The sequence below is a fragment of the Nomascus leucogenys genome, chromosome 6 (assembly GCF_006542625.1).
Source record: "Nomascus leucogenys isolate Asia chromosome 6, Asia_NLE_v1, whole genome shotgun sequence".
In the NCBI taxonomy this organism is placed as follows: domain Eukaryota; kingdom Metazoa; phylum Chordata; class Mammalia; order Primates; family Hylobatidae; genus Nomascus; species Nomascus leucogenys.
Genome location: NC_044386.1, coordinates 83,347,508 through 83,361,490, shown reverse-complemented (window position 1 = coordinate 83,361,490; position 13,983 = coordinate 83,347,508). Strand labels below are relative to the sequence as shown.

At 46.5% G+C, this 13,983-nt stretch overlaps 1 protein-coding gene across 2 annotated transcripts in view; it reads right to left on the bottom strand.

Annotated features, from left to right (window-relative positions):
- Positions 1-3,854: 3,854 nt before the first annotated feature.
- SNX1 (sorting nexin 1) overlaps positions 3,855-13,983 on the bottom strand; it is a 45,234-nt gene continuing 35,105 nt past the window's right edge. The window contains exons 9-15 of one of the 2 annotated variants that reach the window (XM_030814540.1): positions 12,181-12,294; positions 11,887-11,980; positions 10,318-10,523; positions 7,406-7,549; positions 5,772-5,852; positions 5,246-5,317; positions 3,855-4,139 (exon numbers count right to left, since the gene is read on the bottom strand). In XM_030814540.1, the coding sequence (XP_030670400.1) occupies positions 3,984-4,139; positions 5,246-5,317; positions 5,772-5,852; positions 7,406-7,549; positions 10,318-10,523; positions 11,887-11,980; positions 12,181-12,294 (867 nt within the window). In that variant the 3' untranslated portion in view covers positions 3,855-3,983. Of the gene's footprint in view, positions 4,140-4,174; positions 4,613-5,245; positions 5,318-5,771; positions 5,853-7,405; positions 7,550-10,317; positions 10,524-11,886; positions 11,981-12,180; positions 12,295-13,983 lie in introns of those variants that run through there. The other variant, XM_030814539.1, reaches the window with a different exon arrangement.

Here is a 13,983-nt window from a genome sequence, read left to right as displayed (position 1 = left end):
GGGCTTCACTGTCTGCCCAGTGTCTGAGCCAGAAGCCTGCGGGGCATGCTAGCTACCTCCCTCTCCCCTCAGGCCTCTCATCAAATCAAGGACCCATCTCAGTGGTTCCGAAACTCTCCCGAGCTCTGGCCCCACCATACCTGCCCTTCTCAGCTCTCCTGAGGGTAGGGATGAGCCTGGCTGCTCTTCCTGCCTCCAGTCTCACGCCTTCTGGTGTGTCCAGATCACGAAGCGATAATGGTAATGTGGAAAGTGCCTCCCAGGTCCTATCAGGCACCCATGTGATGTGGCTCCTGCTCATTTTTCTCCATGGGCCTCACTGACTTTACCCCACACCAAGCCACTTGACATTTCCCTAGATGTGCCTATCTCACACTGCCAGACAGACAGGGAGGCAGAAGCAACAAACACTTTTACACCTTTTAGGCTCAGTTCAAGCATCAGGTTCCCCACAAAGTTCTCCCTCCTGGGTCCCCAGCTGGAATACCACCCTCTTCCTTTGTGCTCCTGTTATTCCTTGTAGAGGCTTCTGGCTCAGTACCCCTAACCCACTACTGGCCTACTTGTTTTCCACACGTGCAAGCTCTTTACAAAAATGCACCTAAAGACAACTGGCACTGCCAGCCTCAGGATACAGGAAGCAGAGGAGGAAGTTCTGAAACCAGAGGAGACGTCATTCCAAGGAAATAAAAACAGACTTATGTCAGAATGATCATTAGATGGAACTTAACAAAGCAACCTGAAATCTTTGTCTCTCTGGAGGAAAGAGTTAACAACATGGAAAAGGGGGCAGACTGGAATAAACCTACAGGGCTGGTCTCAAAGCATCAGTGTGAATTCATGATTTTTAGTATCTATTTATGTCAGGTATCTCTACCCTATCTTGTTTCTATAAATCTATCTATCTATATATCTTTGCACTATATGGTGAGAGCCTAGAGGCAATGACATTCCAGTAACAAGAAGCACATTTGGCACCCAGATCTTTGTTTCTAAATAACATTCTCTGGCTGGGTACGGTGGCTCACACCTGTAATCCCAGCACTTTGGGAGGCTGAGGTGGGCAGATCACCTGAGGTCAGGAGTTCGAGACCAGCCTCGCCAACATGGTAAAATCCCCATTTCTACCAAAAATGCAAAAATTAGCCGGGTGTGGGGGCAGGCACTTGTAATCCCAGCTACTTGGAAGGCTGAGGCAGGAGAATTGCTTGAACCCGGTAGGTGGAGGTTGCAGTGAACCGAGATTGTGCCATTGCAATCCAGCCTGGGTGACAAGAGCGAGACTCTGTCTCAAAAATAGTAATAATAATCAAATCAAATAAAAATAAATAAATACCATTCTCCATTATAAGGAACCAAGACTCCCTGGAGAAATGGCTGATTCCAGGGCTAGGGCAGGGAACATTCAAAATGAGCCTGGAACATCTTGTTATGCCAGAAGGTAAGAAAGTACTCAAAACATGATGGGGGCAAGCTACAAACACACAAGAGGCTGCTATAAATCTGGGACAATTTGAGAATCAAGATAAAATCAAAGCAATGGCTTGCAACTCTGAGTAAAATAGGAATCCCTGCATCCATATTGATAAACAAGTGAATAAATAAATGGTGAGAAAGGAAGTTTTCTTTATATGTAGAATGTCAACCAATAAATGTGGAAGGCATTATGGAGTTAGGAAATCATGTTGGTCAATCATGACAGTAATAACTCGGACAAGACTAATCAACTGATACTATATAACTAGTGAATGAGGAACAAAATACTTACATAGTCTCAAAGTATCTCCCCACAAATTACTTGTAAATTACAAAGGGGAAATCGTCAATTTAAAATGAAATCTGGCAGACACCAACCTAAGCAGTGAACAGAGTTAACAACATTAATGGGACCAACTGACATTATATGCTGATTACAATGCACTGACGACACACTGCTTCTGTGATATTCCTGCCCAGAATGCAAAACCCTCATCTAGTCATGCGGAACCATCACACAAATCCAAACTGAGGAACATTCGACAAAATAGCCTGTATTCTTCAAAAATGTCATGGTAATGAAAGACAAAAGAAAGCTGAGGAATCTGCAGTATTGAGAGACACATGTTTACAAAGGTAACACATGGGCCGGGCACGGTGGCTCACGTTTGTAATTCCAGCACTTTGGGAGGCCGAGGCGGGCGGATCACGAGGTCAGGAGATCGAGACCACGATGAAACCCCGTCTCTACTAAAAAATACAAAAAATTAGCCGGGCATGGTGGCGGGCACCTGTAGTCCCAGCTACTCGGAGAGGCTGAGGCAGGAGAATGGTGTGAACCCGGGAGGTGGAGCTTGCAGTAAGCCGAGATAGCGCTACTGCACTCCAGCCTGGGCGACAGAGCGAGACTCCGTCTCAAAAAAAAAAAAAAAAAAAAAAAGAATAACAAATGTAGGAAAAAGAATGGCTACAAAGGACATTATTAGGATAACTGGCAAAATTTAAATATGAATCATCGGTTAGATAACAGTATTAGATCACTGTTAAACTTCCTGATTTTGATAATAATACTTAAAAAAATATTGAATAATGCTTAAAATAATTCTCTTCTTCTTTTAGAAGAGAATGTCCTGTTCTTAGGGAAATGCATACTGTTTTGGGAATAATGGGGTATCTGTGCAGCAAATTACTCTGAAATGATTAAGAAAATACAACATGAAATATAGATAAGGCAAATGAGATAAAATGTAAACAGTAAATCTGGATAAAAGATATATAGGAGTTCTTTGTGATATTCCTGCAACTTTTCTGTAAATCTGAAATTGTATTCAAAATTTTAAAGTTACCAACAAAACAAAACAAACAACCTCCAACCAAGAATCCAACAACAAGGGATGAATCAAAATTATGGTACAGTCACTGTATAGAACTTCAAATTACACAGCTTTACAAATCAACTTTGTGAAGATATATAACAATATAGAAAAATGCTTATAACATGTACAATGTTGAATGATAAAAGCAGGATACAAAATATTTAATGTGTATATTATTACAACTATGTAAAAGCAAGCATATAATAAAGACTGGAAGGATAAAACCAGAGTTGATGATAAGGATACTGAGGGGTAGGGGGAGTGACTTTTTCCAAAAACTTCACCTGTTAAAAAGAAATACTTGCACCACTGGCCCTTCCCCTGTTGCTGTGTCGGTGTACAGGGAATCAGAATGTTTACTGCATTCTCTTGTCTCAGGTTGCCTCACCCCAAACCTTAGCCCCCCACCAAAGAGAACTGATACAGCAGGACCTGGGGCCCCAGTGGCAGGAGCGTCTTTGGGATCGAGGGGCTGGAGGTGGCAAGGCTCCCATACTGGCAGTCAGCAGCTCTAGCTCACAAAGGAGCTTCAAAGCCCACTCTGACCAGTACAGCTTGAGCAGCTGTGGACACAGCTAAGGGGGAAGCCCAGCCTTGACTGACCTGAGACTCTGGCCTCCCCTGGCCAGACCGGCAGAGATCTGTGTGAACATCCTTTGGCTGTGCGTGCAACTCCTGGGGGCTCTTGCTGGCAGGCTACCTCCTGGGCAGAGACAGTAGAGCTTCTTTGAACCTCCTAAGGTTCAAGAGCTCTTGGATCACCCTATCTAGAGGCAGAGGGCATGGCTTTCATGTCTACGGAGATAAAGCATTAAGTCCTTATCAGACCTTCACACCTTCACACAGTCTACTGAGGATGTGTTTTGATGGGTGACAAAAATAGGTTTAGTTATATATAAGACTTGCCATCAGAGGGCAAGACTCAGAGAACCCTGAGCAGCTTAGGGAAGCAGGAAGAATAAAAGAGAAAGGCTCTTGCTTAATGATAGAGATACCAAAAAAAAAAAGAGAGAAAGTCTCTGCCTCCTTTGCAGGAGAATAGGTTTTAATAGATTTTGCTCCTCTTATTTTAAGAGATGTTTTTAAAACTCCTTCCCTAAAGAAGTGGGAATATGAAACAGATTGAGACCCTCAGAACAGGTAGCTGAGGTAGGCAGAGAGAAAGAAACCCCATTTCCAGAGGGAAGCAGCAGCAAAAAACTTGTGAACGGTAGAGAAAAACTTACTATACCTGGGAAACTTCTTGGTTAGGAGTATTCCAGACCTGATTCCCAACTGCTCCCCAGCCTAAGCAAAAACCACCAACATTCTGAGTCATGTGGCCTGATTTTAAAATATTTTATTACATAACCTTTTCATGGCACCATCAGGAGTAACAGAAAACGTTATTCCCAGTTCCTAAACCACATCCTGAAAAATATACATTTGTATTTATATATTTATATCAATATTCCACCCCATTCCATAATTCCACCACCTATTGTAGGTCTTTTGCTTAAAGCAGGAAACTATTCTCTTAGGTAAGAAAATATATATGGAAGCTAAATGAAATAACGGTTAGAGTAACTGGGGACAGTTGGTCGTGGGGACAGGGAGGAAGGGGTTAAGTCCAGCCTAGGCAGGATGCATCACCGGGGTCCATCAAGGTGGAGGAGGACAGTGTATAAAAAGGCAGCGTCACACAGGTGGGCTCTGGGGTCCCTGGTCCATTAGGAGATGGCCTTTGCCTCAGGAAGAAAGGCTTCCCAGTACTTTGCCAGCTGCAAAGAAGTGGGGACAGTAAGCATGCGCCCCCACCTAGTGGCAGAGCCTAAGCCAGCCTGGGAGGAATCAAGCACAGTACCCTGGCGCTCCCCAAGCGCCTGCCACACAAAGGCAGGGTCCAAGCAGCTGCACAGGCCACATGACCTTCACACCTCCCTCTCGACAGGGAAGGCAGCAGTTCCTGAGCCCCAAGTGCAAGGGCAGTCTCTGAAGACAGTCTTGGCTCCACCCCAGAGGGAGCACCCCTGTGGTGGCCACGGCTTTGCCTGGCTGTTAGTTCCTCAGAGTGGGGCCACTGTTTCACATACTGATGAGGCCTCAGCCTCAGGAGGGCCAGGTGGTACCATGGTGTGGCTCCTCGAAGAGTAAGCAGTTACAGGGAGATGGGGTTTGTCCTCAAAAACTAACTCACCTCAGAATGAGGGCAGCAGACCCGGGCCCTCCTGCTTGGTAAAAGACCCTGTTGGATGCTCCATGTCAGAGCAGCAGGGCCTATTTTCAATGATGGACTATAGGAGGGCCCAGCTCCTCAGAAGCAGGGCCTGCACATCTTGTCACAGAAGCCCCGAGGAGGCAGCTGGCCTTTGGAGCGGGCAGTAGAGGATGAAGGTCACGCACAACTTACATACCTGCTGCTGTGAGTAAAGGAGTGTCTCAAGGTACTTGATCACGTGGTTCTTGAAGTCCTTGGATTTCTCTTTCTAGGAGACAAGATTCTACACTGACCATCCAGTTTTTGCTTTCCCTTTCAATAGGATGGTGGTGTTTATTGCTGACCAAGGCCAAACACAGTCTCAGAAAGTAGAGGCAGCAGGTGGAATAGCTGTAATTTCCAGCCAAAGAGGGTCTTCCAAGGCCTTGAAAGGCTTTGTTGGAGGGCAGGAGATGGGAAGTGGAGGAGAAAGGACAGGGGACCGAGGGTATGTGGCAGCTGCAAGATTTGTGTTTAACTGCTGTGGTCCAGCCACAAGTGTAAGATTGCCACTGTGCCTAGGATCAAGCACACCCCCCCCCCCCCAAAGAAGGCCACGCCTGCTCACGAGAACTGCCAAGTCACTGGCACCTCTCTCTTTACCCAAGAGAGTTGGACAACACCAAGAGTATTCCTAAAACAAGCACTGCATGCTAAGTGAGAAGTAGGATCTTCTATCTCACCTCAAACCGTATCACTTCTTTTCGGACCACTGTTGAAATCCTCTCAAAGTCCCTTTCATATTGAGTCACCCGAGACTCCCACTGGGAAGAAAGAGGAAAGAAAGGATCACCTCATATAATGGCATCATTATTAAGCCTTCACATTTGAACAGCAATTTTACAAATGAGGCCTAAATTGATCATTATGTCTGTCTGTCCTTGTGGGTAAGATGAGGTGTCACAGAAGATTTCACATGGAAGTCAGAGTCCAGCAGAAGGCTACTTTAGGGGCGGACTGGAAAAGAGATGCCTGTGTTTCAGGCATCTGGGACCAAGTGTGGTCATTCAAGAAGGCTCTGATATGCCAGCAGCCTCCAGTTTAGGTACTCACCAGCAGGGCTGAAAGGCCTGGAAAACTTAATTTAGTTCTCACAAGAAGGCATATCTGAATCAGCTAGGTAGCTTTTCAAAGATCCAGCCAGGACCCCCCCGCCGAGATTCTTTTTTTTTTTCGAGATGGAGTCTCGCTCTGTCGTCCAGGCTGGAGTGCAGTGGTGCGATCTTGGCTCACTGCAACCTCTCTCTCAGGTTCAAGCGATTCTCGTGCCTCAGCCTCCTGAGTAGCTAGGACTACAGGTGTGTGCCATCACGCCTAATTTTTTTTTTTTTTTTTTTTGAGACAGAGTCTTGCTCTGTCACCAGGCTGGAGTGCAGTGGCGTGATTGCAGCTCACTACAACTTTCGCCTCCCAGGTTCAAGCAATTCTCCTGCCTCAGCCTCCTGAGTATCTGAGACTACAGGTGGGTGCTACCATGCCCAGCTAATTTTTCTATTTTTTTTAGTAGAGACAGGGTTTCACCATGTTGGCCAAGATGGTCTCAATCTCTTGACTTCATGATCTGCTCACCTTGGCCTCCCAAAGTGCTGGGATTACAGGTGTGAGCCACTGTGCCCGGCCCCGGCTAATTTTTTGTATTTTTAGTAGAGATGGGGTTCTACCATGTTGGCCAGGCTGGTCTAGAACTCCTGACCTCGGCCGGGAACGGTGGCTCACGCCTGTAATCCCAGCACTTTTGGAGGCTGAGGCAGGTGGATCACAAGGTCAGGAGATTGAGACCATCTTGGCTACTAACACGGTGAAACCCCGTCTCTACTAAAAATACAAAAAATTAGCCAGGTGTGGTGGCAGGAGCCTGTAGTCCCAGCTACTTGGGAGGCTGAGGCAGGAGAATGGCGTGAACCCAGGATGCAGAGCTTGCAGTGAGCCAAAATTGTGCCACTGCACTCCAGCCTGGTGACTGAGCGAGACTCCATCTAAAAAAAAAAAAAAAAAAAAAAAAAAAAAAACAACAAAACTCTGACCTGAAGTGATCCGCCCACCTTGGCCTCCCAAAGTGCTAGGATTACAGGTGTGAGCCACTATGCCGGGCCAGAGATTCTGATTTGACAAGTCTCGGTAGAGTAGAAAAAGAACAGGGGGACTAGGCCTCAGGAAGGCCTGGAGTCATTCTCAGAGGCTTCCTCAGCAGCCATGGCCCTTTAGACTCAATCAGTGCTCTTCCCTCTGTGGGGTTCCAAACCTCTGGGTGGGATGGGCCCTGGGTTCATTTGGAACCAGCAGAACACCCCTGGCTCGGCTGCCTCAGGGGACTCACCTCAAGGATCTCGTCCTTGGCCTGCTGCAGCTTATCAGGCTTGTTGGCCCACAGCAGCCGAGCCTCGGCCTCCCGCTTCTTCTGCAGTGTGGCTTGGGCATCCTGCCAGCGCTGCCATGTCTTCATGCGCTGGTCGAAGGCAGCCTGTGGGGGTGGGGTTGAGGAGGAGCACAACCAGCTCTTCAGGAGCTCTGCTGGCTCTGCCTTGAGGCAGGCTCTCCCAGCAGCTGCACCAGGGACGGACTGAGCAAGGGCAGATTCTGCAGCCACATGTTAGTGCCCAGCTGGGAAGTTTAATGTCTAGGAGCAAAGCTTGGGTAAGACTCCTCTCCAAGCTTCCAGGAGGCCAGTGCCATGCTGCTTCATGCTACTCCCAGGGCTGGATGGCAGGGAGGCAGTAGGTGGCCTCATGCCAGTGACCAATACTATGGCTTACAAAAGTATCTCCCTCAGATCAGTCAGTTCATAAGGCTACATACTTTCCCTGAGTGCCTGCCATGTGCCAGGAGCTAAGAATACAGTGGATGAAACTCATGGTCCCGTTTTCATGGAACTTGTCATCTAATGGAAAAGGCCAACATTACATTCACAATTACAAATAGATACAAGTATGCAGACTACTGGGAAAGCAGCAGGGTACTATAACATGAAACCAGGGGCCTAGCTTAGCCAGGGAAATATGTCAGGGAAGTCCACCCTAAGGACTCAGCCTTTAAACTGACACCCAAATAATGCACAAGGTTAGCTTAATAAATCTTTAAATCAACACCTAAAACCACCATAGGGCCACACTGCTTTTTCCCAACCACACACTTACCTGCTCTAGGCTACCAAGGCCTCCAAGAAGCTCCCCAAAATCTATTTGCTAGTTTTCCTTGTTTCCAGTTCCTTGACCACAATCAACATTTCCAGGGAAGGAAGTTGCTGGCCTGACTAACCACGCCCACTCGGACTTGCTTAATAGGCCCCAAGCAGCAGCCTGGATCAAGGATCTGTGCCTGGCGCCAGCCACCCAGCCGGGTTCCAGCGGCTCCCTCGCTGCCCTGCAAAAGTTCCCTGAATATTTTCTTTTTAGACAGAGTTTCACTCTTGTCACCCAGGCTGGAGTGCAATGGCGCGATCTTGGCTCACCGCAACCTCCACCTCCTGGGTTCAAGCAATTCTCCTGCCTCAGCCTTCTGAGTAGCTGGGATTACAGGCGCACATCACCACGCCCGGATAATTTTTGTATTTTTAGTAGAGATGGGGTTTCGCCACGCTGGCCAGGCTGGTCTTGAACTCCTGACCTCAGGTGATCCATCTGCCTCAGCCTCCCAAAGTACTGGGATTACAGGCGTGAGCCACCACACCCCGCCTTCCCTGAATATTGTCTATGCCTCCTTAGAGCAGGCTTTTGCCAAAACTTGAACCTTAGGGAATGCAATGCCTCCAAATTCACCTGTCCCAGCATTGTCACTGCTGCTCTCCTGCAGCATCTTAACACCTCAATGTCAAAAGATTAGGTAAAGGGTGACCTCATATCTGAGTTAGACTCAAGCCCAACCCACTGGCCTAACAGCGGTCTGGCTCCACGCTCAGGGAAGAGCAGAAAAGAAACTTTTGCTCTTCTCTCCAATCCTACCACCAGGCTCATAAGCATGAGGTAGGCAGATGGAGGGTCTCTGAGAAAAGACCATTTGCAATTCTGTGCCGTGAGGCACACTTCCCCAGCCCCAGCCCATGTAGCTCTAGGCAAGGCCCCCACCCCTGTGGTACAAGCTCACTCTGCCTGGGGGCCATATCCAAGAACTGTGCTCTCCAGAGACCCCAAACAATGCTCCTCATAGAAAGCTTCCCCCAGAGGGTGCCCTTCCTGTGGCTGGCTCTCCAGTCTAAGTAGCCTGACCAGTTCTAAGAATCACATAGCAGGTTATTTTTAAAGCCTCTTATCATTCTGGAGTTAGCAGCAAACCAAATAGCAATGGGAGAGGACAATGAACAACCTCCCAGGCTCTATGAGGCATCTCCACCGCGGGGGAAGCGATAGCCTGGGAGCAGCTCAGCTCCTGACACAATGCACAAGCTCCCTAATGGGAGATATGTTGGGGACGGGGAATGAGGGGTGGCACTGTTCTAACTCTGAGGCTCACACATCCTGATCCCAAGCCGAATCAGGGACAGACTTAGGCCCTTAGAGTGTAGGCACCAGGCTCCCTCTTGGTTCTTTCCTCTGTCTTAGGGAGGCCATGCGACTGCTAATACCACTGTCAAAATTCCCTAACCTTAACCACTAGGAGTGCTCACGGGGAAACCACACTGTTTGATCACCAGGAGAGTGAGGTGCTTGACGAGGGGCAGGCTGGAATGTTACCAGTGTGGGGTGGCACAGCACAGGAAGGCTCTAGTGACAAGCTCTCTCAGTCCCCTGGCCACACTCCTCCATGCAATGCCAAGCCAGTTCCATGTAGTTACCTGACTGCCCATACTGGAAGGACAAGTGGAAGCCAGCAAGAGCTCTTAACCAGGGCAAAGCCACCAGTTACTGTTAAGGAGGCAAAGACCAAAGGACTGAGGAAGTCACTGCTCCAAGGAACCAAGAGAGCAGGTCTGTAAGCAATCTTGCTTCAAGAAAGGACCACAGAGGACACTGTCCGGCCTCAACAATAAAGGGCAACTTATTTGGAAATTCAAGAGTGGTCTTTTCTCCAAATGCCATCTAGGAATCTTGGCTGTGGGGCTCAAAATGATTCAGTGGTAACTAGCTAATAGGTGAACAGATTGCTAGGTTTATAGGATACCTTTCCTCTTAAAAGTAGAAAAAGTGACACCTATTTATAAGCTATAATGGGATGAAACTGTCTTGGGAAGGGGACTAGCAAAGGAAAAAGAAATCAAATCAAGGGAAGGAGGAGAAAAGAAAAACAGAAGCTTACACGGACTATGGCCAGGAGGCGAATGTAGTCACTCAGGAGCTCAGCAAGGAGGAAGAAGTCATTGTTGGCCTGTTCCTGGTGGAGCTGCTCAATTTTTTCTTCCACCTCAGCCAGCTGGGAGAGTGCCCGTGACAATGCCGTGTTGTCCTCAGAGCTCCCAAGCATGGCTAGACTCTTTGCAAACTGGGCTGTGTTCAGCGCTAGCTCTGGAAGGAGGAAAAGACAGCAGAGGCCTCTCTGATCTCACAAGGAAAAGGGACAAATCAGCTGATACTGCATGGCATGTCTCAGCAATGCCGCCCACTGCATATCTGGGAATTGAGGGCTCTGCAACCCAGTCACTTACACCACAGTTAACTGTATTCAGAGAGTAAAGAGAATGTGGCCTGGTCACAGGAGCAGGAGGTAGAGGCACTAGCTGTCCTGAGTTTCACTGGGTTAGGCCTACCTGAAGGAAGCAGCTCCAATATCCCTGGAGAACCAAAGCCCAGTTGTTAAATAACAAACAGGCCAAAGAAACTATTCTTATATTTATGTTAAAGCTCATGAGTGGTAGCCTCTCTGTACAAGAGAGAAGAGTGAATATATGTGCACACCGTATAGTCTTGCACGTTCTAGAGTAGGGCAAACTTTGTGTAAAGGAGTGCAGTGGCGCCATCTCAGCTCACTGTAACCTCCGCCTCCTGGGTTCAAGCAATTCTCTGCCTCAGCCTCCCAAGTAGATGGGATTACACATGCCCACCACCACACCTGGCTAATTTTTTGTATTTTTAGTAGAGACAGGGTTTCATCATCTTGGCCAGGCTGGCCTTGAACTCCTGACCTCGTGATCTACCTGCCTTGGCCTCCCAAAGTGCTGGGATTACAGGCGTGAGCCACCGCGACCGGCTGATAATAAATTTTTTAGACTTTGCAGACTACACATAGTCTGCTACAGATTCTTTTCTCCCCTCATTCATTCCTTTAAAAATGTAAAAACCTAAATTTGTAGCTCATGGCAATAGGAACCAGGGTCAGATTTGGCCCATGGGCTAGATTATACTTTGCCAGCCCTTACTTACCCTGGCCTCATGCTATGGGTCTTCTGTCTGTTTCGATTTCTAATTATCAGCATGTTTAAGGCAGAGAGGGAAAAGATTCAAACTGGGAAAATTTCACAAGCTCTTAAGCAAATTTCACTAAAGAAAGACGCAGAAGGATTAGGAGACAGGTGGTTTCCTTGCATTTACGCATTGCTGGTTTGACCATGTAGCTAAAGCATGTATGACATCATTTTGGATGTAAGCCATCAACTCAAAATCAACAGAAGCCCATATCCCAGGTCATGCTGTATCTGGGATGGCTTCCCTGCATCCCTCCTAGGTAGAAAGTACAATGCCCACAGTGGTTGAATCATGTTTTCTGCCAGGAGATGCAGGGCATACCTTTTTTTATCAGAACATCAAGGACCAGGTGGGCTGAGAATTTCAACTTGGATGGCTGAGAGGATTGCAACAGCATGCCCTCCATCTCCAGTTCACTAGAGACAACAATTTCCCCTAGCTCCAAGTGCATTTCAGAGCTTGTTACCTTTCCTGTGGTTGACTAGAGTTTCTACAACAGCATGCAGTTTCCGTAAGCGCTGCTCCTCACACTCTACCTCCTGGAGCTTCTCCTCAAACCACTGAAACACAAAAGCCCAGAACTTTAATGAGATTACTTTTATAGGTGCAGTACAGTCTTTCTTTAGCAGTTGTTTTTCAAAAAGGGACTGAAAAATCTTATAAAAAAGTTTCTAATCTCAGAAATTTCAGGACTCCTTAGGGGTTCTGACCCATAAGCCTGAGGTATAGGTGGAGGGGTAAGAGGCACAGGGCTACTCACAATGTCCGATTCATTCATCTTGATGGTCATTTTGCTGACGGCATCTGTGGCTTTGTTGAACATCTTGAGGAGACCAGCACCACTCAATGTCTGGGTACCCACGGCACGTGGCAGCTACAAGACCAAGAAGGCAGGGATGGCAAGTTATCTGCTGCCCCTATTTTAGGTTCAGAAGAATTAGTATCCATCAGATGGCATGCCCAAAACTTGCCAGACAAATTATTTGAACTGTAAATTGTTTTCAAAGGCAGTCTGAGTAATCCACAACTAACATGTCCATAAAGAAAAATCAAGAACCATGTTAAAAAGAATCAGCAACATTTTCAGCTTTTGATATTTTATACAGAAAAAAAGTAGACTAGGGTGTTACGTGGCCAGGTGACCTCAAATTGAGATTGTCTGCCTACCCAGGCATGAACTGCTTAAGTACCAAGCACACTCTTGTTAAAAGCCAAAAGTTCCCTTGGATTAGCGTACTTTGTACAAAACCAGACTTAAAAGACTTAAGACACTGAAATCGTGCTGTGTGCGAATTTTCTTCAGTGAACAAATATCCAAGGACAAGAAAATTATTGATTCAGATCAAGGCTACTTTCAGGGATAACCTAGTAGTCAAGCATGCCAAATATTTAGAAACAATCTGATTGCTGTTCAGTCTCCCCATTACTCTCCTAGGGCATGGAAAGGACGCTGAAAAATCTATAGCATATACAGCATACTATGCTAAAAAGTCAGATTTTAGTGTTCAGGACTCTATGGCAGTATTTTTTTTTTTTTTTTTTTTGAGATGGAGTCTTGCTCTTGTCGCCCAGGCTGGAGTGCAGTGGCATGATCTCAGCTCACTGCAACCTCTGCCTCCAGGGTTCAAGTGATTATCCTGCTTCAGCCTCCCAAGTAGCTGGGATTATAGGTGCCCACCACCACGACCAGCTAATTTTTGTATTTTTAGTAGAGAAGGGATTTTGCCATGTTGGCCAGGCTGGTCTCGAACTCCTGACCTCAGGTGATCCTCCTGCCTCAGCCTCCCAAAGTGCTGGGATTAAAGGCATGAGCCACCGCGCCCGGCCTGGCAGTAGTTCTAAACTTGGGGCCACTTTGCTTCCTAGGGGACATTTGGCAATGTCTAGAGATGATTGTGGTTGTTATAACTGGGGAGGGGGTGCTACCTGGATCTAGTGGGTAGGTACCAGGAATGCTGCTAAAACCTCCTGCAATGCATAGGACAACCCCTACGACAAAGAACTATCTGACCCAAAGTGTCCACAGTACTGCTACAGACATACCCTGCTTAGGGGTATGGAGTAAAGACGAGAAGGTGAAAAGGAAGAAGGGATTTAAGAATATCCACAAGAAAAGACTAAAAGATTTGAAGAATTTGACAGGGAATTTTTAATGAAAACATTTCATTTTAGAGGAAAAAACCCCTCATTTATTTAGTATCATTTTCTTCACTGGAGTAACACATACTATATACAAATAAAAGAAAAATTTAAAAATAAAAATTAAAGCAAAATGATAGCCCTACCCGGTCACTTACTTCCTTCTAGTTTGCTTTCCTGTGAGATGAAACATTTCACTCCAGTGTTTCTTTTGATTCTTAATGACTTACATGTTTCTACAGCTGTATTTATATGCTATTTCATGTTTCACATTTTGTAATTATTTTAACGTACATGACCATGTACTAACATTTCTGTATACTTTATGATGAGAATCAAATATTTGGTTATACTGATATATTTTACTTAATTCTTCCACTGTTAGCAATTGGGCTGTTTTCAATTTTTGAGAATCATGACTAGC